The sequence below is a fragment of the Oratosquilla oratoria genome, chromosome 35 (genome assembly GCF_046742065.1).
Source record: "Oratosquilla oratoria isolate Oo_2021 chromosome 35, ASM4674206v1, whole genome shotgun sequence".
NCBI classification, from domain to species: Eukaryota; Metazoa; Arthropoda; class Malacostraca; order Stomatopoda; family Squillidae; genus Oratosquilla; species Oratosquilla oratoria.
Genome location: NC_134811.1, coordinates 25,565,246 through 25,592,933, shown reverse-complemented (window position 1 = coordinate 25,592,933; position 27,688 = coordinate 25,565,246). Strand labels below are relative to the sequence as shown.

General features: G+C 41.2%; 1 protein-coding gene across 6 annotated transcripts in view; it reads right to left on the bottom strand.

The window, feature by feature from the left end:
* LOC143018606 (uronyl 2-sulfotransferase homolog pip-like) overlaps nt 1–27,688 on the bottom strand; it is a 163,845-nt gene that overhangs the window by 33,950 nt on the left and 102,207 nt on the right. For all 6 annotated transcript variants that reach the window (XM_076174112.1, XM_076174113.1, XM_076174117.1 and 3 more), the window contains exons 3-4: nt 3,506–3,636; nt 2,078–2,309 (exon numbers count right to left, since the gene is read on the bottom strand). In XM_076174112.1, the coding sequence (XP_076030227.1) occupies nt 2,078–2,309; nt 3,506–3,636 (363 nt within the window). The remainder of the gene's footprint in view (nt 1–2,077; nt 2,310–3,505; nt 3,637–27,688) is intronic.

The following is a 27,688-nucleotide window of genomic DNA, read 5'->3' as shown; positions in this document are numbered from 1 at the left end:
GTCCAAATTGTTTGGCCATAAGTACGTTTCGCTAAATTTTGGCCTAAATGCCATTTCACCTAGTTGTTTGGCCAAAATTACCTTTCACCTAATTGCATTTCGCCAAATTGTATGAACGAAATTACATTTAGCCAAATTGTTTGGCCCAAATTGCATTTCTACGTTTTTCACAAACTGCATTTCGCCAAATTGTAATTTGCCAAATTATATAATGCCAAATATTTAGCTTATTTGCATTTCACCAAATACCCTTGGGTTAGGTTACGTTACGTTAGGGAACTTGGCGAATGGAAATTTGACAAGATACGAAATTATTTTGTGTACAAAGCAAACTAGACGCCATGCATACAATAAGAGGATATTTCAAGAGAGAAAATGATCAACTCTGCACATCCAGTACTCTTTCTTTTATTAACCACTTATTCCTACATATTTTATTTTCTGTTTTCCTTTCAGTAAAGTTTGTAAAATCATCGTCCTTGCATTTTATTTCGCTACTTCCATCGCTCCTCAGTTGCCCTGTTACATATTTTTTTATAGTTCCTCTGGATATTTTCCCTCAAGTTCCGTCGTACATCCTTTCTATCAACTCTTCCATTTTCACCATTTCCATTCCACGTCAACAGTTTGGCCCAACCTTATTTCTTTTTTATTATTTCCCTCCTCCGCCCCCCCCCCCTGTCTACACTGGGTTCTCTATGGCAGTGTCTAATTTCAATCTAAATTTACTTAACAAAGTTTATATAAATTATTTTTAAGTGGCTCTAATTCCCAGCAAAATATATGTTTTCAGTCTGACTAATTTGTTAGGTAATAGTTTTTTAACCTGTCGTTAAGGAAATATGATTAAAGAATACATTTGTCCTTTGGTCATGATTTAGGGGTACAGTGTTAAAAAAAGTCGAAAAATTGCGAATCAAACAATCCATCGGCATTTTCCCACGATACATGTCTTTCTTCGTTCAGTTCATCACAATGTCCACAGTTAACTTGCATACAGGAGCTGTGCTGCTTCGGTCACCTTGATCATCACAATGTCTACTGCTACACCTCTCCTAGATATATACTGTAAATCCTGTTACCTAACTTACCTCGGGCATACATTTTTATTCACTGGTCCCAGTCTCAGATTCTTTCATCAACATTCGCTGGCAACTATCACACAACTTCACAGCTCTACTATTTTCGCGAGAAGTATTCGATTATCTCAGTCATTTTCACACACTTCGTCACCAACCTCTCATTATACCTCGTCTATGTATACTCTCCTATTATACTCTGTTTATGCATACATGGCACAGACTGACATCACAAAAACCTGTCTCGGTGCCACCCACGCGGTCAACCATTTCGATTAGTGACGGTACTTGAGTCTGGACGCATCGTCACATCGCTTTCACACATGGGCGCTACAGACCGCGATGGGTTTCCTTCTCCCTTGAATAATTTTAACACTTGACGTTAGGTGTTACTGTCCCCGCTACCCTGTCATTTGTCCAGGTCAAAGTCGTTATTCGGATATTAATGTTTATGCGAAAAGTAAAGACATGCACGCGGACTGAGTTATTATCATCGCCAGCTTTGCCTAAGGTAATTTATTACCAATCATATTTGTTCCCGCAGGTAATAGTGAAAAAAGTTTTTCGATTAAATATGCTGCAAGGATATGACGGAAATGACTAAAAGTGTATATAATACAAAACGCATTTTAGTACATCCGTTACATAAAAGTTTTAATGACAACTACCAGGGAATATATATTTTTAAACTGCACGCGATTGCCCCGGGCATCCAAACGGGGGGTGGGGGGATCCAGGAGGTATCATTTGAGGAAAAGAGCTAAATAAACTTGGTTGTTTGTTCTTGAATCGAATAATATTTCTATTTTATGTTTCGTCTGTGATTAACACATTCAAAATATATTCCTTCCTCATGATATTTCTCAGTACTAGGTCTTATACTTCAATCTTTGGGGGCATACAATAAAGGAGTTGGCCCTGGGCATCATCAGACCTCCGCACGCCACTGCATAAGCCTTTCGACGAACTTTAGGAATACGGCTCTTATGAGTTCATACCATCTGAGCACCGTTTGCACCGTAGACGAAGCGCACTTAGGGATGCGGTTGTAGATCAGGAGCTTGCTGGCGTGGGGGGTCACGTTCATCGCTGCCACGACTACTTCGTCGTACGACGGACTCGTAGAGCCATCGAACTCCTCCTTCCACGTCGAACTCAAGGGCAAGGTCTCTTCCCGTTGCTGTTCCTCCTCCTCCTCTGGCCAGGTCTCCACCTCCTGCTCCCCGTTGTCTGAAACCGAAGATGCCATATATAGTTCTTCGTGGGTAGAATTCAAGGCGTCGTATGGAAATGTAGGCTTAAGTATTTAGATGGTGTATCTGATATGTGTGAGGGCCATACACACGCGCGCGCTCTCTCACACACACACACACACACACACACACACATTCTCACACACACACTCACGCACACACACATGGTTTTTGTTATTGGAAATATTTAAAATTGGGAAATATCCTATATTCAAAACGAATCATATTTGAAAAATGACTTTTAATATTAGGAAGTGTTTCTAATGTCCGGGATTTTCTAGTTTTTTTAAGTTTTCATGCCTATTATTAAGAATTATTAAAACCTAGGTTCTCGTTGGTATACTTTGTACATAGGTTTGGAATCAGCTGTGGTAACTTTATCATTTCATTTCTTTGTGTGTTTATTCATCTATGTCAGTTTCGGACAGCGGGCCTCACTTTTTCAGTAATCCCTTCTGATTTGTAATTTGTCAACTTGACCCCTAGTAATCGTAAATTGAAAAAAAAACATATACTATTTATTGTACAACATCCTACTTATTTTATGCAGCCCTCCAGGCATGTGACTTGATACATTGATAAAGCGTCGTTTACACAGCGCTGTTTTTATTCGCTTTGGACAAGCGTCTTAATTCGCTAGCGACTAATACAATATCATGAATTCGCCACGTCTACTTGACATTCCCATAAGTTCAACATGTTCAACTATACCGCTCGCGTCTAGCATTTAGTAGCGAATAAAAATCTAGCGTTTAGCGTCAAAAGCAGCGCTGTGTATACCGGCCTTAAGAATCACCCCTTTATTTATTCATTAATTAATTTATTTATTAATTTACTTATTTATTTTCTAAGGATCGTCGCGTACTGTTTTGTTTTCTCTGTCGATCCGTTACGTTTGAACTGCGCTTTCCAGCGACATGACGTAGTGACTGGAGAGGTGGGAAAGGAGAGTTTCATGGTCGTCCTCAAACCTTTCGCCAGCCCCGGCGAACGCTTTCTACCTTAAGAAAGCCAAGTTTTACCTAGTATTCTTGGTACATTTATCTGGCTCACTGGGTTGTCTGTAATGTAATATCTTCCGGTAATTTGGTTGAAAGCATTCGCCAAAGCTGCCGGAAGATTTTAGAGCTCGTACCTTATAGTCGATCACATGTTTGTTACATCCATACTCACCGTTCGCCTGGCTTCCATCCTCATGTCTTTCTTCTTGTGCATAGCCTTGGAAACTGGACAACTGGAGCACATTCTTTGAGTTTCGTGAATTGACCATCAGCAGACATGCGCAGACCAAAACCCAAGCCAACCTGGAAAAATAATAATAACAATAAAATAAAAATATATGTATTTGCTTTTGGCGACTTAAATCTGTTCTGCCAACTGCCAGATTTTATTTAACAAGATTGTGTTACCAATGAGGAATCAAATATTGACAACAATTATGTTATTGTGACATCGTGGGAGTGTTTAGGGTCAGGAAAGGGAAGTTACAACGTTTAGAAAATTGGACTGAACGTTTAACTCTTTCGCAGCGATGACGTGAGTTTGTCCCGGGTTACTATGAAACTGGAATAAACGTCCTTAAACTACAACTGGGGGAAAATGTCGATATTTTGGTCATATGCATTGAATTTTAAAAGTATCTTGATTCACAGGTTACAGAAAAGATATCTGCTAGTGAGTCTTGATATCAGTTGATATGTATGTGTACATATATATATATATATATATATATATATATATATGTATATATATGTATATATATGTATATATTATATATATATATATATATATATATATGTATACACACGCTTTCGTAAACTAAGAAGAATTGCGATGAGTTCTCGCATATTTGTTACCAGGTAACAACGCTGCGCACGAAGAAGTGGCAAAGAATTTCGCTGTACCTTAATGTAGCGAAGGAGATAAAGGTAGTAAGATCGATTTTTTTGCCCTGACATTGTGTATTCAATATAATCTGTTCATATCGAATCAATGACGTAACTAATAAAATCTCACTAAAATTATCGCCAACTTATATGTCGACGAATTAGCCCTGTTTTGTGTCGAAGCATCCTACTCAGCCAACCACATTCTCGATTCTGCTTCTCTGCCTCGAAATTAGTCGCCATGCATTTGTATAGACGCCATTGATGCAACGAGGAACGTTGTGTCCTTTTTCTTTGTATTGACTCTAGAATACCAAAGCATACCCAAGGGAAGATTATGACTGAGTTTATTCTGAAGAGTTATTTTCCTCTTGGCACATCACTTATATCTTGCTAACAAAACCATTTATGTGGTTATATAGCTCGGGTCGTTTCTTGTTATTCTCGGCTTCTTTCCGACTTCATTCCTCAAGGTTTCTTCTAGATTGTTTTGCATCAACTAACTCCTCTCTTCCCCCTATCCCATCATTTTGTCACGTTGCACTTACTGGTATTACATTTCACATCCCAATTTAGACACCAATCATGTGACCTTTCTAGATCCCATGTGTGCGCTCGTACATGTGAATTCATCTGTATAACGTATCATTGCTTCGTGCTCAGCTAGATGACGTGTTCCGACTTGTGGTCTGCTTAATTGATGTTGACTCACCCTCCCGCACGCCCTCCAACCTCATCACAAGATATGCTAAACAGGAGGAATGGCAAAAACAAACGCTGCATTGGAAGAAAAAAACAAAAGAAAAATATCACAGACTTAATGCACGCTCATTGCTAACAAGAGAGAATCAAATAATGAAGAATAGGGCAACCGTACTTGGTATATGGTAGGCAAACAAAATCATAACCGAAGGATAAGAATGGCTACACTGATTGATCTTGCCAAGTCATTTACGTGATCAACATAAATAACACATGACTATTCATACTGAGAACCAGACATGCGAAGAACAGGGAAAGAACTTCAGTTCAACGACAGTCTGGAGCCAGAAGAACACGTGCATAAGCAAAACTTTACCGTTTCTAAACGTTGTAAAATTAAAATCACACCCGCCTAAACGAACACTCATTACCACGGGACCACACCAAGCGAGATTTCGCGACGTGACACTGGGGTCGTTTTTGTTTCTTTTGGGAAAACAAACACCTTAACAATCTGGTACAAGATTTGTTGATTTATGTTTTTTTTCTGTGCACATTAGTGTATTATTGTCAGTAAAACTGTCCGACACGGTTTCAATGATGTAACAATTTGAACAAGAATTTGTAAATTCCTTTGGTAAGAACTGAAAACTGCAGAACATTCAAATTCTAAAGTGAGAATTCTCTTGTAATTTTATGAGTATTGTAATATAAGTGATATTTCTAAACGAAGATAAAATCTCATTGCCATCGTTCTGTTTTGAATCAAAACAGCAATCAAGACGAGATTGGATCTATCGCCAGATGCGGTTTGTAAACAAAAGAATCAGAGAATGCATTCATGGAAGACCAAGTGGTTTTGTCTTTGCAGGTCTAAAAAACAAAATTGCATAGAATGGTTTTATGTAGGAAGTCAATACATATTGGATATATTTTTTCTTATCTCCTATTAATACTTATAATTTCCTCGAGCAGTTCGTAACGATTTTTTTTTTTTTTAATCATGCGGAACCCAACGTTCACATTTTCAAAGCGACGAAGACAGGGTATTGACGAATAATGTACAGAACAGAAGAAGAAGAAAAATAATAGAATAAATCAAGAATGGGAGGAGCAGATGTTTGCGAGAAGAGTTCGACTTGTCCATTAGACAGGGACTTCAACCGCAGCTAAGCGTCTCCTGGCGTGAAATTATCTTATCACACATGTCTCCTGAGACTGGATGGAACACTTAGACCTGACCCGTGATGTATCAGAACTATGCGAAACTAACTATCGTTGTCATTACATTAATACCATTTTGTTTACTAAGATCGCTAGGGAAAGTGTTGTATAAAGAAGTACACTAAACGCAAGTCATGGGCCAAGTGGGCATGGGCAAAATGTGAATGTCCTTTTCTTAAGCATATCAGTGTTGTCTCCAAACGCCAGTAACAATTATATACACACACACACATACATACATATACCAAGGGCTTTTTCCCCTTACAAGGGGGTAGCCATACTAAGAAAGCATAAATCCACCCCCACCCACTCCACTCCCATTTACCACCTTTCCCTCCCTCCCTCTCTCTTTTCTTGGCTCCTCCAGAATGACGGGTCCCTGCATCTCGCCCATTGTATATTTGTATTGTAATTACTGCAGTTGCAATTATGTGAAAAGAATTTTGGGCAGACACGAGACTTGAATGTCTTTAGGTGGTTTACAGAATGTTCCCCCAAGCATTTCTGCAATAATATTTGCAATATTGATCGGAGAGCCGGGTCCGTTGCAGGCAATGGGATGGAAGCACCAGAGGATTGATGTTGCACCCTGAGATGCCTTGTCGGCCCGGTCATTGCTGGGGATACCATTACGAGATGTCACACCGTAAAAGAATGTAGATTTGATGCAGTGAAATTCGAACGACCTATGCGTGTGTTATTATAATTTATTTATATACACTGTACACGGGAGAAAAACAAAGCGGGGGTCGAAGAGGAGGAGTGTAACCGTGGAGAAGTTTTGTGAACCTTTATGTCTCCTCCTCGAGGGTGACTGTGCAAACTGCGTGCAGACATGAAGGTCCTCTTCTGTTGAGTCATCTGTTCAGATTAGCGGAGTTCCATCGGGCTGCAGAATGAGGTGTCTCCGAAGGTCTTCACCGAAGCAATGCTATGGAGGTGAATAGAATAGACTAACGGGAGCCAGAATAAAGAGGAAAGTACCAACCGGCCGAGAAGGAGCTAATCGAAATAGGTCACAGTCAGTCTTGGAGGTAGTCATTATGAAAAGAAAAGTGCCACCTGGCACGGAGGGGCTGATAAAAATAGCCTGTAGCCCCTTCGCCACATCGTCAGTCATCAATTGGAAGCATACGCCGGGAGGCGAGTCACTCCACTCTCACACCACCGCCACGGTCTCACCGGGCAAGCTCTCATGCAGCCACCCTTCCCATTCCAAACAGCTCTCGAAAGACTTGCTCTAGCCATGAGTTCTGTGGGCGTCGCCTTCGTCTTCTCCATCGAGGGTTTTCTCTTGTGGAGACAACCCCGTGAGTGGGAATCAACCTCAGGGTGCCACGGAGATAGATAATTTAGCTCGGCGGCAGTGAGGTCACAAGGAAAGGGTCCAAATCGTCTATACCATCTCCTATTAGCAAGAATATAAAATATGTTATCGCGTACAATACTGAGTAATAAAGGGACTCCCCCCTTACCTGATCAAAATCGCTTGGTGGCAGCCAAAATTAATAGAAGAGGTCGAGTAGGTGATCACATTACGTAGTGAAGGTGGTTTCTCTCAGCTGAATAAAATCGTGTACCCGCTGGCAGACTATGAACTTGTATGTACAACGACGCCACTCCTAACTGGCGTAATGGGCGAGTTAACACAGATAAAAAAAAGAAAGGATTGCGCAAAAGAAAATGAACACATCTGTTGTGTGTGCGTATGTGTGTCCTCGTTTGTTTATTAACGAGGCCATATGACCGTGTGAGCTTCCTACGTGTGTTTGTGTGTTTACTTTATTGTATTCACCTAATTGTAGTTACGAGGTCCCTCTCGTTGTCTAAGCAGACCAGACTTGGCTTCCCATTTCTTTCAATTTTTATTTATTTATTTATGTATTTTTGTTTTTATTTTTATTATCATTATTATGTTTTTTGTATTTCATCTTTTGGGTTATTTAAAGGTGATGTATCTGTACGGAAAGCTATATTTCTTGATCTCTGTTTGGGGGACTACCTGCATAAGGTCTATGCAGTCAGTATTGTAGAGAACTTGGTGACATCCCTACGGACCAGACTCACGCAGCATTCTTTTAGGATTGGAGACTCGTTTACACACACACACACACACACACACACACACACACACACACACACGACTCGGTGGCGTAGTTGGTAGAGCACTGAGCTGCCACAATAGTGGCCCGCAGCTCATGGTTCGAATCCTGCCCAGGGCCGAAATTATTTCGGTACCGCTGCGCTTCGGGTCGTTACTCTGACTCTCGTGGGGGTGGGGGTGTGTGCAAGGTCATAGCATTACCCATAGATCGGACCTACGAGCTCTGAGCTCTCTTCCAGGAGGGAAATAGCTGTCGATCACGAGTCCAACACGTGATCCAAAGACCAAGTGAATACACACACACACACACACACGATCGCGGCCGCCACTACGGCAGTCCAGGTTTGAATCCCGCCCAGGGCTGAAATAATTTCAGTATCGCTGCGCTGCAAGTCGTTACTCCAACTCTTGTGGGCGTTGAGTTGGGTGTATGTGTGTGCGTGTGAGGTCACAGCATTATCCATAAATGGTATATATGAGCTCTGAACTCTCTTCCGGGAGGGTAATAGCTGTTGATCACGAGTCCAACACGTGATCCAAGACCATGGTGAATTGCACACACACACACACACACATATACTAATGTAGCCGACTTGTACCTGTGTTTTGGCTGCCGCCGGACGGTTTCATGCAGCCCACTAGTACAAGGAACAGCGGGACGTTTGACGGTGTTTGTATTTCGTAGAAATCTACTTAAGCATATCATTGTTGCATTCAACATTTTACATGTTACGAGGTGGCTAAACATGATAGGTCCTTATTGGAACTCGGGGGAGATTTAAGACCGTGTGCCCTTGACAACGTCACGCGCTTGACTCTTGGGGATTCGAACCGCATGAGTATGACTTCTCGCCTCCAGGTTCACGCGCCCTGTCCTCTGGCGCCATGTAATCCCTGCCAGCTCCCTGACTGGCGTCAAGCGATTTTATTATCTACTTGAGGGTCGGACCTCGTCTTGAGCTGGGCCCCCCCCGCTCCCAAAATCTGGACTGTGAGGCACGGGTCCGAAGTGGCCAGATTATGTTAATGCAAAGATGTAAATGCTGAGACGAAGAGTCATTCCGCAATCTGGAGAGACTTAATTAAACCATTCGGGACGGTTGTCCACTTGTTATGCCTGCCATGTCTTTCGTTGGCCGATTTTTTAAGTTGAGGGGGAACGCCTACTCCCCATGTTATATTTCTCTCTTTTATTCTATTTTACTTCATTTTATTAGCAACTGATTAATCTATTTATTTACTACTATTATCCTCAGAACCTACGGGATTCCGCCAGATAATATGTGTATGTACATATATATATATATATATATATATATATATATATATATATATATATATATATATATATATATATGACCCTCACAGCCAAACTTTGGGAATACATTCCCTCATCGGGGAAAACCACTTTATTCTAGAGCGAAATGCAAAAACATGATTTTTGAAAAAAAAAGTCCGTACACTTTGCAACATACTGAATGCCGACAACCTTGTCTCCCCCTCACATCAGTTGTCGATTGGTATTGGGCATGAAATGGCAATGATCAGTTTCGTCTACATGTTGTTCTCTCAATTATGGTTCAATCATATAGTCAGTTTTGACTGTTCTGCTCGTTAGTGGCGATCCTCAGGGATGGAGAAGGGTGAGTGCGGTTATGCGCTTTTGCAACGGCGTTTGATCCCTGTAGATTGATTCATTTTGAGAAAAAGTATCTTAAAGCCAAGTTGGACTGTCGGCGGTCGATGGCCGTGCAGCAACGGTCGACGACGACAGGCTGGCCGGCGCCACGACGTGGCTGTTGGCCCGGCTCTGCTTCGGCTTGGAAGGAACTGGGAGGAAGTGGGACCGTCGGCAGCTGGCACGGGGAGTTGGACAAGGGTTGGACCTACACCACAACTTCTGTGACTTAGCTTTGTGATCCATTACTGGCGGGTCATCTACAGGTCGTCTTCTTCCCGCTGATTTTAGGCCAGGCCAATAGATGCATCATTTGTTAAAGTTCGTCGATCTCTGGCGCGTTGGTGGTCCGTTTGATTATTAGTTGTCAGACAATTCAGATAATGGCGATCTTTATTGCTACGGAGAATCATAAACTGCGGGCAGAATATCAATTGGCAGCCGTGGAATGTCATGGCTGAGGCATCTCTGCTTCCGTCGGAGCGCGTGGATCTTGCAACACGGTGACGTACATTCTATAGATTCTGGTTATAGATTCCGTAAAACAAGAAAGTATATATAAATGTAATGTATGTATGTGTAAATCCAATGTATGTGTGTATGTATGTTTAAATGTAATACAATGTATGTATATACAAGTGCTTTAATGACATCAGTCTAGTGGCCAACCCAGAGCAGAATAAACTTGTCTGTCTCGTTTAGAACTGATAAAGGGCGAAGGACGAGTGACGTCACACTCGTTATCTCCCTAGCCGCAGGAAGTGCGTCACGGTGTTGGAATCTCGCAAATAAAAAGAAGAAAAAAAAAGAAGGACGGTGTGACGTGAGAATGGCATTGCACATCTCAAGATCTTATTACAGATGAAATGAGAGATGTTGCTCTTGTTATTATTGACTGTAGACAACCATCGTTTCAGTCCTTTGATGTGAAAATGAGGTTATAAGATCATGTGCTGGGCTTGTGTTCGACAGTGATTATCTTCTTGTGTATGTGGGTGTATGCATGTGTTTGTGTGTGTGAGTGTGTATATGTGATTCACAGTTTTGAATCACGTGTTGAACTTATGATTGACAATTATTATCCCGGATGAGAGCTCAGAACTCATATATGGACCGATCTATGGGTAATACTGTGACCTTAAACACACACACACGCGTGCGCGCAGGTGGGTACGTGATAGACATATTTCTTTTATGTTCCCAGAATCAATCCATGCATTGTACATTGTAGATATAGGAGAAAATAAATTATTATGACTAAGTGTAGTAGCAACAGCCATTTTGTGTTTGTAAATAGAATTTGGCAACCAAGTATCTAAAACTATCCACTTCCTAAAACTAAAATTATATATATATATATATAAATATATATATATATATATATATATATATATATATACATACTACTATCACTACTACTATTACTACTGTCACTATTACTACCATAACTATTACTACTTCTACTAATTCTACTACTACCATTAATACTATATTCTTATCATTCTATTACTATTGATATGACCATTACTTTTATTATCATTACTATTATTCTAGTACTACTACTACCATATTACTGTTATTCTTTGTCATAGTATCAGTTTGTGTCGTGAGCAAGGTTCTGTTCATGCGTGACCTTGAACCACGAAAGGTCAAGGAAGTTGGGCGAAGCAGATCAACCAGGGGAGACCTTCGTCAGCACACACGAGTACGCCGAAGAAGGGAGCGAACCTTCGAGGGCTCGGAAGCCCTTGAGTCCCCATGGCTTAGGCAGCCATGAAGAAGCGGGACCTCAAGGAAACACGGCTCCCCGATTAAGATTCTTTCGGGCGCAGAGTCTTAGTCCCTGTCAAGAGATGGCCTGGGCAGCCACCAAGGGACTGACGGATATAGGGCTCCCTGGTCTTGACTCTGGAGGATAAAGAGTCAACTCCCTGAATCGACATGGCCCGGGCAGCCATATCAGGGACGAGAAGGATACTTCTACGGTCGGAGGGTCCGGTTAAGGCTCCTTCGAGGCAACGAAGCGAGCAGGAACTTCGACTCTTTCGGAAGGGACTTTGGTCATCCGTAAGCCGGCTTCGGTGTCACGGCCATCTTTTTCCCCTTGCCTCCCTCTCATTCGGGAAGGAAATAGATGTCGATCACGAGTCCAACACGTGATCCAAGACCATGGTGGATCACACACACACGGCTCGACGGCGCAGTGGTAGCGTTCACAACTGTTAACCCATCGGTCCGAGTTCGAATATCGTCCAGGGCTGAAATAATTTCAGTATCGCTGTGCTGCGAGCCGTTACTCCAACTCTCGTGGGTGGGGAGTTGTGTGTGTGTGTGTGTGTGTGTGTGTGTGTGTGTGTGTGTGTGTGTGTGTGTGTGTGTGTGTGTGTGAAGTCATAGCATTACCCATAGGTCGGTCATACATGATCTCTGAGTTCTCATCCGAAGGGTAGTGGCTGTCGATCACGAGTCCAACACGTGATCCAAGAGAATGGTAAATTACACACACACAGTTCTTCATGGAACTGTAAATTACACACACACACACACACACACACACACACACACACACACACACGAGTAAATGTCAAACATATATCAGACTAAGAAGTTATTATGTAAAAATACGCAGAGATGAAAAGAGAAACTATGAAAGAGATATAATAGAAAAATGCAAGGAACAACCTAAACTATTTTACAGGTATGTAAATGGTAAACTAAAAAACAAACAAGAAATGGAAAGACTGCGCCAGGGAAATTATGAATATAAAGAAGTAGAAATGGCTGAAATTATGAACAATCATTTCAAATCGGTATTCACAATTGAAAGTTCACAGAACTATGAGGAAATAGGGAGAGAGAGACCTCCGCAATGAAGGAAATAACTGTAACACAGAAGGAAATCAGAGACCAAATAAAAAACCTTGATGTCAGAAAATCACACGGTCCAGACGGAATTGCAAATTGAATATTGAAAGAAAGCATAGACGAGTTGACGGATGAAATATACAATATAATTAAATATTCACTCAAAGAAGGAAGGATACCACAGGACTGGAAAAATGCAAATATTGTACCAATATACAAGTGAGGAAACAAGGAAAATCTAACCAACTCTACAGACCGGTCTCCCTTACAAGCACAGTAGCAAAAATGTGTGATAAAAGTTATCAGAAGTAGATGGGTTAAACATCTGGAAGAAAAAATATACTGAATCCAAATCAATTTGGATTTAGAGAAGGAAGATCATGTACAACAAACCTGATCTGCTTCTATTAGAGACTAATAGAAATAATACAAGAAAGGGATGAATGGGTGGAGTGTGCCTTTCTAGACCTACAAAAAGCATTTGATAAGGTACCACACAAAAAGCTAATAAGAAAAATAGAATGAATAGGTGGCATCAAAGGAAAATTATTGGAGTGGATGGGAGACTTCTTGACTGGGAGAAAAATGAGGGAAGTAATTAGAGACATACTCGAACTGAGAAGAAATTATAAGTCGTGTCCCGCAAGGTACGGTATTGGCTCCAATCATGTTTGCCATATATCCAAATGACATGGATAAAGGAGTGGAATGTTATATAAATTTCTTCGCAGATGACGCAAAAATACCAAAGTAAGAACAGGAAGATTGTGAATCTTTACAGTTAGACCTGGATAAAATCTGGAAATAGACTCAAAAGTGGGAGTAAACTTCAATATCAAGAAGTGTAGTATAATGGAGTTTGGAAAAAAGTAAAAATAGAATGTCGAGAAATTACAAAATTGGTGAAGAAGTCAAAAAAGTGAACTCGGAAAGAGATCTTGGAGTAATAATCAGCAAAGACATGACACAGGACAAACACATCAATAAAATAGTCGGAGAAACCTTCAAACTATCAAGGTCAATGAAAGTGGTATTTGACTATTTGGATGAGGAAATGATTTAAAAAAAAATATTATTTACACTAATAAGACCAAAACTGGAATACGCAGCAACACTATGGACACCCAGTACTAAAAAGTATATAAAGAAATTAGAAAGAATACAAAGAACAACGACAAAGTTGGCATCAACTCTCCAAATTATCATACGAACAAAGATTGTCCAAATTGGAATTACCAACTCTGGAACAAAGAAGATAAAGAGGAGATCTACTGACTATTTATAGAATCATGCAAGGAATGGAAATCCAAGAGATGATTTATTAAAATTGGACAACGAAAAAACAAGAGGACATGAAAAGAAACTCAAAAAGGATAACTATAGAAGAGATCTGAAAAAAAAAATAGCTTCCCACATATAGTGGTGGATACCTGGAATAAATTAGGCAAGGAAACAGTGTTTGCAAACACTGTTCATGATTTTAAGAAAAAACTTGATGCTGAAAGATACAAAGACGGGTCAACATGAGCATAGCTCCCTTCTCGTATAATACAACTAGGTAAATACACACACACACACACACACACACACACACACACACACACACACATACACACATACACACACAAGTCTTTGCTCACCAGATTTGGAGTGCCGGCCCACAGTGCAACGATGCTTTTTTTTTTTTTTTTTTCAGCCCTCCACGGGACTGAAACTCTGATCGCTGGATTAGCGATCAAAAAACGGTACCACTTTACCGTCGAGATGTGTGTGTGTGTGTGTGTGTGTGTGTGTGTGTGTGTGTGTGTGCGCGCGCGCACGTGTTTTCCTCTTTTCACCATGGATAGAAGTTTAACTTGTAAACCTGATCTGAACATTTGCACCAATGCTCTATCCCCCCCCCTCTCTCTCTCTCTCTCTCTCTCGTCCTTCCTCTCTCCTCCTCCTTCTCTCTCTCTCTGTCTCGCTCTCTCTCTCTCTCTGTCTTTCTCTCTTTCTCCCTTTCTCTCCCACTTTCTCTCTCTCTCTCTCTTCCCCCCCTCTCTCTCTCCTCCTTCCTCTCTCTTCCTCCTTCTCTCTCTCTCTGTCTTTCTCTCCCACTCTCTCTCTCTCTTTCTCTTTCTCTCTCTCTGTCTCTCTCCCTTCCTCTCTTTCCCCCTCCACTCTCTCTCTTTCTTTCTTTCTCTCTCTCTCTCTCTCTGTCTCTCTCCCTTCCTGTCTCTCCCCCTCCACTCTCTCTTTCTCTCTCTCTCTCCCTTTACTTTCTCTCTCCATTTCCTTTCTCTCTCTCTCTCTATCTACCTATCCATCCATCCAAGCTTATATAAACGTTCAGGGACACTGCATTACACGCTTCATGCATGGAAGCGACTAGTTTGGGGCGTTCCTGAAATTAATGCTGGTGGACGAACCCGTCCTAATTGACATCCAATGCCTCGCTGGTACTGGGTTGGTATCAACATGCCTTTCATATTTCTCCAGGTTTTAGGTGTGTACATGCATGCACGAATAAAATTCTGTAGCAAAAGCTCCCTTCCTAATTTAACCTAACCTAATTTGTGTACTTTACCTAACCTTCTTTGACATACCGTCAGGTATGGTCATGACACGTAGAATGTTCAGAAAATTATCAGAATTGAGAAAAACGACGTCACCCAACGTGACATTAATCAGTTTTTTTTAAGTCTGGTATAAAAAAGCGTTTGTCAGATCTGGTGAAATGTTTAAAAAATGGTTCTAGGATTATTTAAGGAATATCTTCTGGCTTCGGTACTCTGGGAGCTCGCTTCCCAAATAACGACGTCATGTCGACTAGATGGGTAAATTGCTGCAGTTGCTGCATCGCATTCAACATGGATTTATGTAAATATAACCTGAATGATGAAAATATAATCTCTAGATGCTGATGCACTGTCATCTGATTTATCAAAATTTCTTTCGTTATCGAGGCCACTAATGTCGTTTCATCTGAATTTCGCTATGGAGGGCATTATACAAGTATATCATTAAGTGAAGTTTAGTATTTTTAATTTGTTTATATACAATAAATTTACGTTTTATTTCTGATTTAGTGTAGCCTATACGTTCAAATGACTGTGTCCTAGAGCTTGATGTTTTTATTCTGGTGATGGCTTGAGAAGAGGTTATATCTCGATATGAATCCTTATGACAACATTAATAATTTTGTTCAAATTATCGTTTTAATGTGTCGCTTCCATTCCAGCCCAAGGGAGCCGTAGTTTGAAATAATTACTTAGAAAACATTCTAGAACCAATGGTGAAGTCGTAATTGAATGCACACTTTATGTGTTAGTGATGTCTAGTGTGTCCAATTTATCTAGAATTTCGCCCTTTTGTATCCAGGGATAACAAGCTCACATGAACTTTAGGAGATTGTACATGCATCCTGTAACTCCACATGATTTTGGCAAAAGAAGTATAACATTTAGAAACTATGCAAGATTTTATTAATACGATTTTTGTGAAATGTGTGTTATATATGTAATTATTTGTGACGGGGATTGTACATTCCGAGCCATTTCTGGTTTTCCCCGCGCAAACAACTTCTATTGATACATATTTAGTATTTTTCTCTATGCGAGAAAACACATGAATATAAGATGAATACCCTGTAGAAAATATATATATCAAATGCTTCGCATCAAGGGTTGCATTTGCCTAATGGCTTTGCGCGAGATAGTGTTGTGCGAGATTTGGTTGATGATGTACTTTTTTTATGCGCACGTGTTAACGTAATAATTAGGGTGATGTGAAGCAGTCTTCTAAATAGAAACAACAGAGATCTTGTACAACGCCATAAATCAAGCGGGACGCGAGACATGATGTTAGTTACGAGGCATCGACGACATTACGTCACTGCGTCCCGCTCAAGCGATAAACAAAACAAATAAATAAACAAAAACATTATTCGTTCTGAAAGTCACTTGGATTATTTTGTTTTGTCTGACACCAACCGATTCTATTCACTTGTAGAAAAGCTCCCCTTTTATATTTTAACATGTTCTATATTTTTGTATAAACCTTTATCAAACTAATCATTTATTAATATCATATGTTTTAAAATGACAAGAGAGAGGAAGAGACGTTCAGTTCAGATAAATGTACGCTTTCGCTATCGAGGTGGCGGAAGGGATCCCCTCAGCTGACTGAAATCGCCTGCCGGCAATAGTTCGAATAAAATAGCGACTTGTGCAAAGGCGACGAAGGAGTAATGTTACTACTACCCGGCGACTTTGGCACGCGACCTTGCCGCCATTTGAAGCGAAACCTGTTTCATCCCCTCCTCCTCTCCCCCTCTCCACCCCTTTTCCCTCCAGGACGCCCACCACAAGCAAGCGACCCTTTTCTCCTGCTCCTCTTCCTCCTCCTCCTCCTCCTCCTCTACCTCGTTAGGAATGTGTAGGGGTGGGCTGATGTGTTGTCTCACTTGGTTTTAAATCTATCTCGTCTCAGAAACCATTTATTTATTTAATTCATATGTTTATATATCTATTTTTATTAATTAATTTATTCATACATTCATATGTTTGTTTATTTACTCATTAATCTTTATTCTTTATCAACTCGGCTGGAGGGAAATCATGTAAAAGTTAAAAGGAAACACAAAGTTTGAGAGCAAACTGTAGCCATGGTAACACCGGAATGCAGAATACATTTGGAAGAGAGAGAGAGAGAGAGAGAGAGAGAGAGAGAGAGAGAGAGAGAGAGAGAGGACTTAAATTAAAAATGTACCGATTGTATGCCACATTTTACCACCTCCCACATTCTTCCTGGAAACAATTGGGTTGACACCTCCTCTTCTTCTTCCTCCACATCGTGAGTGGACATGGGCGCGCAGGCCTCCTCCTTGATTTTATACAAAACCCTTGAGGGCGACGCTCGTGGTCTCGTCAATAAGTGGCCTCCTCAATGGCATCCAATACCAGCTCCCAGCTCCTGTCCCATCACTCACACCCCCCTCCTCCTCATCCTCCTCCCACTCCTCGCCCCCTCTCTCCTCTTTCTTCTCCTCCTCCAACTCCTCTTCCTCCTCCTCATTCACCTTCTCCTATAGTAGCCCTCTTCCTCCTCCTTCTCCACCTCCTCTTCATCCATCCCCTCATCTTCTCTTAGTACACCTGATCTTATATCCCCTCCTCTTACACCTCTTCCTCTTCCTATTCCTCCTCCCCTCCCTCCTTCGCTTCCTTCTCCTCCTCTTCCTAGCACCCCTGCTCCTTTGCCTTCTCTTCCCGCTTCCTCCTCGTCCTTGTCCCCCTCCGCCTCCTCCTCCTTCTCCCATTTTCCTCGCTTCTACACTTTCACTGGTAATCGCGACGTGGGGGCGGGGGAAGGTGGCGTAATGGTTAGCGAGCCGGACCTGCGTCGTCTGGGAGAGGGTGGTCGGTTTCAGTCCTGCCCCATTATATTGCGGCAGTTCCTCCTTAGGTCTTTCCTTGTGCTTTCTTTCTGGTACGGATTATTCTCTCTAATGGAAATATCTCTCTTAAATTGGAAAATCTTTAACGGCCGCCAAGGAAACTTCCGATATCACTCCTGATACCAGATGAAACTTTTTTTATTTCAATATTCCGGTTTACTTTCCAAAGGAGTTTTTGTTCCGAATAGTGGCAATTTCCGAATTTTAGGGTTTCCCAGTAGAGAGAACTCGATTGCAGATAAACGTGGCCAAACAATAATAATAATAATAATAATGATGATAATAATAATAATGATGATGATAATAAACAGTAACGTTTCCGCTGAGGTATCGGCATGGTCAGAGGTCAGGGTGGCGGATACAAAATAAGCATATGAAACATATACATAAGTATATGGAATGAGGAATATAAATATTTGAATACATAAAAACAACTGTATAAGTAACATAGGTAGGCTTCAAAATGAGGTGATACCGCCAGAATATTGATAATATACAGTATATATATATATATATATATATATATATATATATATATATATATATATATATATATATATAATTTTCTTAAGTTACGAAATAGGTAAATAATTAAATGGAACTTCACGTAGCTACAAAGGATTCAAAAGTTCAGAAGAGAATCTGTCGGCAAGAAGTTTAGAAAGTTAAATTCGTCTATAAGATACGTTACCGGATATAAGCAACGCTTACATCTCGAGGAAGAGGTTAGATCGGAGATGTGGCAAAGGCAGCGTGACTATGGTCCTTAGAGATGTTACTGAAGTCCTTGAGATATTGATTCAATACCTCATCAGTGAGAGAGAGCAGTGGATCTATAAACATTTGACGATAACGTCAACCCTAACGACTCGCCATACGGGTTGCCAGACGCACGATAATATAATAGTAATTCACCTGGACGTGTTTGTTGAGTTCCCAAGGACGTCTTATAGATTTTCCAGAGAATACAATATTTCAAATGATTAAAAATTAGTCACTGACTTTTCCAATGGAATTCACGATGTATACCTTTCTTCTGGCTGGCGTCTAGCGATTTGATTCAGTTGCGGGAACACTCTATTAACCACAATGGAATATATATATATAACAACCACCAAGCGTAAACCTTTTCAACATAACTGTGATATATCTAAGTTAATTTTATTATTTTCTATTCTATTTTCATTCAAATTTCATGAAAAATATAATGAAATACTGCATAGCCGAATTGAAGATTTTTGTGGTTAAGACAGACGAATGACTAAGGGGGAAAAATATAAATTAAGTTTTACCACGTTGCCTTGTGCCCGCCCTTCTTAACGGGGCTCCCCGCACGCGCTCACCTTTAAGTTCTGTCACTCTCTCTCTCTCTTCCCTCTTTCTCTCTCTCTCTCTCTCTCTCTTAATTGCGTTACATAACCTCGTCTATTTTTAGGTTACTCGATAATTGAATGGGAATATTTTGCATAACCTCTCTCTCTCTCTCTCTCTCTCTCTCTATATATATATATATATATATAATATATATATATATATATATATATAGATATATATATTGTATGTGTGAGTATATTATATACATAATATCAGCGTGAACCATTTCCCACTTCGTTGTAACCTAATCATCATCATCATCATAGCAGCTGTGGGAAATTGTATTCCTCCACCGCGGAGCAGTGTTTTCCGTCCAGGAACCCTGCCTGGGGTTCCTTGAGAACTTCCCAGGGGTCCTGGTAATAAAACTAATAAATTAGAAAAAGGATCCAACAGTTTTGTGTTTGGAGCAGTTATCTGGAGAGATAGGTTGATTTTTTTTTAATCTGACAATAAACTTAATGAAGATTTTTTTTTACCTAAACTGCTTGTCAGAAAAATTATGTTTTTTATGAAAGATAAGTAGATGAATTTGAAATTGTAATATATATATATATATATATATATTATATATATATATATTTTTAAGGTAAAGGTTCCTTTGGTCGTTATTAGAAGGGTTTCACGAAGGTAAGTTTGGGAGAATGTGTCCTAGTGTGAGGTTAGGAAGTAACCACTGTTCTCGCCGCACAAGTGGTCCATGAGGTAACGTATCCCATACGTACATATATACATCACCTGAATAGAATCGCTATTGACGACGTATGACAATCAAATAATTCCGACAGTCGCCTCGAAATTCGAACCGAGGCCTTGCGTGGTGATAGGCCAAGGTTCTACCTACTAAGCTAAAGGAGCTCCTTTAACTCAGTCGCTAGAGCTCTGGCCCAGCGTCACGCAAGACCTCGGCTCGAATACTGGGGCGACTGTCGGAATTATTTGACATATACATACGTAAATACATAATAACATAAATACATGCATACATACATATATATATATATATATATATATATATATATATATGTGTGTGTGTGTGTGTGTTTTTGTGTGTGTGTATGCATACAATACGTGCAGATATATGTATAGACATATGCATACATACATACTACACACACACACACACACACACACACACACACACACACACACACACACACATATATATATATATATATATATATATATATATATATATATATATATATATGCAAATGCAGCCATACATCCATACTTGCATGCATGTATACATACATGCGTACATATATGCAAATACATACATACATATAGAAAGACATACACGCATGCATACATACATGCATACATACATGCATACACACATACATACATACATACTTTACATACAGATACATACATATACATGCATGCATACATATATACATATACATCCCTACATACATGCACACATATATACATGCATACATACATACATACATACATACATACATACATACATATACATGCATACATACATATATACATACGTACATTCATCCATCCATATATGTATGCATGCATATATGATGCATGCATACATACATTACATACGCATACATACGTGCACACATACATGCATGCATACGTACATGCATACACACATACATACATACATATATACAGTACATACATGCATACATACATATACATGCATACATACATATATACATATACATCCTTACATACATGCATACATATATATATATGTATATGTATATATATATATATATATACATATACATGCATACATACATATATACATATACATCCTTACATACATGCATACATATATATATATACATGCATACATACATATATACATATACATGCATACATATATACATACGTACATACATGAATACATACATATATACATGCGTACATTCATCCATCCATACAGTACATACATGCTTACATACATATATACATACATACGTACATCCATCCATCCATACAGTACATACATGCATACATGCTAACATACATACATACATACATACTTGCACATACATGCATACATACTCGCACATACATGCATACCTACATACGTGCATGCATACATACATACATACTCGCACATGAATGCATACGGATGCGCACTTACATGATCATTATGATTATTCACAAAAGTTTGTAACATAATGCTGTTTATTTCTCTCTCTCTCTTTCTCTCTCTCTCTCATTTTCCATACTGTTCGTAACACCTATACTTCCAGCTACACCTTTTCCGCGAGCAGCAAATAAACATCGACACTTCGATCGGACGTAACAAAGTGAAACACGACCCTGAGCGATAAGACTGATGTGCCAGAAATTATCGTCCACTGTTTCGTCTCAATGCCTATTTTCCCTCTTCTTATTCACTGGACAAGGCGCGCGCCGTGATATCAACCCTGCACCCCCTTCCCCTTCCCCCTCCCCCTCCCCCTTCCCCCCTGACCACGGGTCCCCTTAATCCGACTTTTAATCACTAAACCCGCCGACACGCCCATAAACACGCGTGAGCCTTTATTTCGCGTGTGTGTGCTCACAAAGACACACACACACACACGCACGCGCACGCATATGCATATGTGCATCTGTGTATATATATGCATTATATATATGTAAATGTATATGTGTACATGTACATGTTTATATAAATGTTCATGCGTAAATATATATATATATAAATATTTATATATATATATATATGTATATATATATATATATATATATATATATATATATATATATATATATTTGTCCGTGTACATGTTTAAAAGTATATGTATTGTATATACATATATGTGCGTATATAGATGTATATATATATTTTGGAAGGAGGCTTTATTGAAATCAGCAGTGAGAATATTGTATAAATTGTATGAAGTTTTACATATATATATATATATATATATATATATATATATTGCTGGTGAGAATAAGTCCAGCGGTGTCCCACCCCAGGGGATCCTTGGGGTCTACAGATTCCACTAGGGACGTTCCAGTCTCCCCTCCCCACCAAGCAGTAGCTCCTGAAGATGGCCCCTGATGGGGTTGAAACGTTTCTTGAGTAACCAAGTGAACTTTGAGGATCTTGTAAATACATTGGATATCAATCATCGTTCTCGCTTAAGAAATACAGTGTGTGTGTGTGTGTGTGTGTGTGTGTGTGTTTGTGTGCGTGTGTTTGTGTGCGTGTGTTTGTGTGCGTGTGTTTGTTTCTGCTTCATGTCCCTCCCTGGTGGCCCTCGACGAAGGTTGAGGCACCGAACCCGCTTCTAGGCCTCAAGTGCCATTCAAGCCTTCACGTCACCTCACCCTGTCCCCGTCACCCTTTCATCCTCCACCTCCTCCTCCTCCTTCTTCTCCACCTCTTCTTCTCCTCTTTCTTCTTCTTTTCCTCCTTCTCCTTTTCTTTCTCCTTCTCCTCCCTTCTTCTCCTTCTCCTCCTTTTCCTTCTTCTCCTCCCTCCCCCTCCTCCTCCTGCTCTTCCTTCTCCTTCTTCTTCCCCCTCTTCCTCCTGCTCTTCGTTCCTCTCCTTCTCCTCCTCCTTTTCCTCTTTATACTCCTCTCCCTCCTCTTATTTTCTCCCGCTCCTCTTTCCCTTCCTTTTTAATCTCCTCGTGATCCCTGTGCAGAATTCCTGCAGAGCAGAGGCACAGAAGTAATAGACTTTGACTCTGCGAGAGCCTTTCCCCCCTTCCCTCCTCTCTCTTCCCCCCACCCCCCCGCCCACCCCTCATTCGCGTCTTCCGCAACACTGGATATCGGTACATTATCCCCCATTCCCCCCCCCATCCCCTCATCCCCTTCCTTTCAACATAGAGCCCGTACATGCTAGAGTTTGTTCTGGCCAGAAACAGGTGATTTGGTTCAGCTGACCGCGTGTGCCTGAGGTACATACATACATATACCAAGGCTTTTTTCCCCCTTCCAAGGGAGGTAGCCAAAAAGGGAAAGGCATAAAAACACTCCCACCCATTTCATCCCTAAATACACTCCACACCCCTCCCACCCTTCCTCTCATCTGAGCACCTCCTGGATGACGGGTCATCCCTGCACCCTGCCCACCGCCCTGGGTCAGAAGCAGTGTCGCAAGACACAGTACATCCACAGCAAGGCCGCTTCATTTAATCGGCGAGGCGGCCTTGCTGTGGATGTACTGTGTCTTGCGACACTGCTTACCCCGTGTCTGGGGTATTGGCTGCTTGTTATTGTGGCAAAGTAGCATGCAGTCGATACTTTAGGGTCTATATGGGGCGCCCCTACGGACCAGAGCCACACATCATTTTGTCTATGATAGAAGAAATTCTGTTCATAGAGAAATGATGACACTTTTATACTACGACTGTCCCTCCGTTATGCTGTCCCCCAACCCCTTGTTGCTGTCCTGTACCATTTCTCTGAGTATTCTCTTTCTGATTGGGGGAATTCCCTGTGGTGGGGGAAAAGAATACTGCCACCAAGTTTTCCCACTTGGATCGTAAGAGGCGAGAAGAAAGGGACGGGGAGAGGGACTAGGCATCCTTCTCCCTGTAGCCCCAAGGGGCAATTACCTAAAATGAAAAGAAAAGGCATAAGGGGTGTGCCTGAGGTAATTTAGGTTTATACGGCTCCACATCATAGTTATAGGTCTTTGCTTACCCTCCCCCCTCCCTACTCGTGAGCAAAATTTGCCAGATTTCGGAGAAATATTTTGCCATGTTTTATTTACTGGATTGTACATTTATTATTGTATATATATATATATATATATATATATATATATATATATATATATATATATAAACAGTATATACGTTCAATGATTGGTAATGAAATAAAATAGTATAAATAACTGAATAAATATGTAGAAAATAAAGTAAATGAAAATATAGATAGAATAAAAGATAAAGATACTTAAACTCAGGGCACACGTGACTTGTTGATTCTTCTTACAGGTCATTCCAGTCAGGTCAAGGTAATCTCCCTCCCCCTCCCCCCCCCCGTCTGGATTTGATCCTGACTCCCTCCACACCTCCCCACCCTCCAGCTCTTCTTCCCTACCTTTTACTCTATCTGATGAGATGATATCTTTCCCATTCTCTCCTTACCTTCCCCTTTCCCTTTCCTTTCCTTCTCTCCATTTCCTTCATTTCCCCCCTGACCTCTATTCTCTTCTTTTCTTTCCTTTTTCTTCCCTTCTTTTTCCCTTCATTCCCTTACCCTCATTCCGTTTTACCTTCTTTCTCTTTCCATACCCTTCCCCCTCCCCTCCTTTTCCTTCCTTCCTTTTCCATTCCCTTCTCTTACCTTCCCTTACCTTCTTTTCCATTCTAATTTCTTTTCCTTTTCTCCCTTGCCCTCCCTTCTCTTTCATTCCCCCATCCTCAACATTCCTTTACCCTCTCCTCCCTTTCCCTTCCTATCCACATCCTCCCTCTCTTCCTTTACCTAACCTTATATCACCCACCTTTCCCTTCCTTTCTCGTTCCTTCACCTTCTCTTCCCTTTCCTTTCCTTCCCTTCCCTATCTTCATCTCCCATCCCTTCTCCCTACGCCACCAATGCTCCGCTCCTCTCCACCCCTCACCCTCACCCTCACCCTCACCCTGTCCTTACCTCTGACCAGTCCTGTTTTTCTCCTCCTCCTCTTCTCGCTGAGGTATATCTCGACCCTCATCTCGGTCTCGCTTAACCGGAGCGCGCATCTCTCCTCCTATTTTTTTTCTCTTTCTCTCTTTTCGTCGTCTCTATTGAGACCTCAGCGCTGTAATCAGACCTACGAAGGGGAGCCTCTCAGTCTCTCCCTCCATCCCTCCCTCCTTCCCTCACTCCCTCTAGAGGTGCCATCGGCTGTGCTCACAGGGTTTCCTGTCTGTGATGGAGAACACAAAGAAAATTCCCTAAGGAGATACAAGAACCTATCCTAACCCAACCTCACCTAACCTCACCTTACTTATCCTAACTTAGCCTTACCTTACTACACCTTACCTAACCTAATTTCACAAAACCTTACCTTATCTGACCTAAACTCAGCTAACTTCAGCCTCACGAGGGCGATCAATCTTCCGACACTTTCAGGCATAACGACGTCACTTGCAGGTTCGTCTCCTTTTGCCGTCAGCTGATTTTATTCAGCTCAGGGTAACGTCACAAGGGAACTAGACCGCCTCTCACTAACTCCCTCACCCACTCCCTTCCTTACTCATTCCTTCCTTCTCCCAGAACCAAATATCTTTGCCATAAAACGTATCTCTTATTTTGACTGCCGCCAGGTGATTTTATTCTTCTGACACCCAATTCATTCTGCCCACTTTAGTCCCCTTCCACGACACGCACGTAGGAACGCTGTGGCGACATTCTTACCCCCCCCCCCGCCATGGGATTAATGAGAAGAGAGGAAATGGAGGAGTCCTAGGAGTTGTCAAGGGGAGATTTAGAGGGTGGGAGGCATATGGCATTTGTCTGCAGGTGTATTTGTGTACATACATTACAGTCGCTTAGTTGAGCGTTCGAATCCCGCACTCCTCTCCGATTCCCAGTAGTGACTGTTACCTTCCCCAACAGTCCAAGCGCATCATAGGGCAAAGGTGACAGCTTCGGTCGCAGCTACTCAGCGCTTCCCGGCGTAGGCTCCTTAGCTTCTACCTTCACCTAAGAACAGGCGATTAGTATGGAATTTGGGCTTAAGAGGATTTCAGTCGAATGAGGTCTTTTGGTCTCTTAGTCAGAATAAAATCCATAAAGTGTATATGTACGTCACTGTATTCATTTCTCTCTCTTTCTCTCTCTCTTTCTCTCTCTCTCTCTCTCTCTCTCTCTCTCGGTTGCGCCGGTGCTTAGCTGCGCGGTTATGGGTGAAGATTGCCCCTAATCATCCGTTCAGAACGAAAGAGGCCAATTAACCGCAATTTAATCACTTGCTAAATGAATGAACGCTCAGCCACCGCCTACCCGCCCAGGAGTCGACCGAACCAACTGGTTTGCGTTTACATTTGGCTTCTAGAAACTTCGAGTGCAGTAGTCGGTTGTCATGAAGGCAATAATACTGTCGACATTCCTTTTTATCATTCGTTCCCGCGAACTACAGCATTGCAACCTTCATCAACAAGAGAGTTTATTAGTCTTTCCATTAATAGAACAGATTTAAATGGTAGCGAGTTGTAGAGTTGACTGACCGGCTAGATGTTGTTGCTATGTTTATATTTTCAACCCAGCGACGCACCATATTGGTCAGATTTTGCTTTGACTAAAGCCTGGCAGTTCTATTCAACCAGAATCAAATATGTCGAGACCCTGTTTTGTTCCCGGTCTGCCCCCCTATCCCCCCAACAAACCGAATAAAACAGTGTGGCGTTAGCTAGGACTGACTTTGTTCAATGCGTCACCAGGTTGAAGAAAGACACGACAGACTGCGCAAATTTCTCGGCACCTGCACGCCGTCCTCTCGTCGATATGACGTCACGTCGCGGACCCATTTCCATTTGAGACTTCGACCACAACTTGAGACGCTTTTACAGGTGGGAGCAGTGGTGGTGGGTAGATGGAGCCATGGGTAAGGATAGATGGTGATCATGGAAAAATAGTCGTGTAGTCAGGATAGGACATGTGGTGATAGTAATAAATAGATATATAAAAATGAGAGTAAACAAATAGATAAGTAAAGGGAAAAAAATAAAAAAGTCTTGATCAATCAAAGCCCTGTTTTGGCCCAGTCCACTTCTAACTTGAGTCACATCAAAACATAAATATTAAGAATTACGTCACCCTAGCGAAGGAGTTAAAAGAAATTCGATAGGAAAATGCATTATCAAGTGAAATGCAAAGATGAATCTCCCCACGTGGTTTTCTACTGAGCTCAAGAAAATAATTTTAGTATGGCGTTTGCGCGCAAAAGAAGAAGAAGAAGAAAAAAAAAATAATCCTTGGACCTGGATCTGGATCGCAGCTAGGCGCCTCCTGGCGTGAACGCCTCCTACCTCGTTGCGAACCTATGCATTTGAAGACTGAGGGGTGCACGGGTCGTGCTTGGGAAGTGAGCTTTCTTGAGAATCTCGAGTGGGGTCGCCGTCGGTTCCTAACCAAGGCGCTGTTTGTG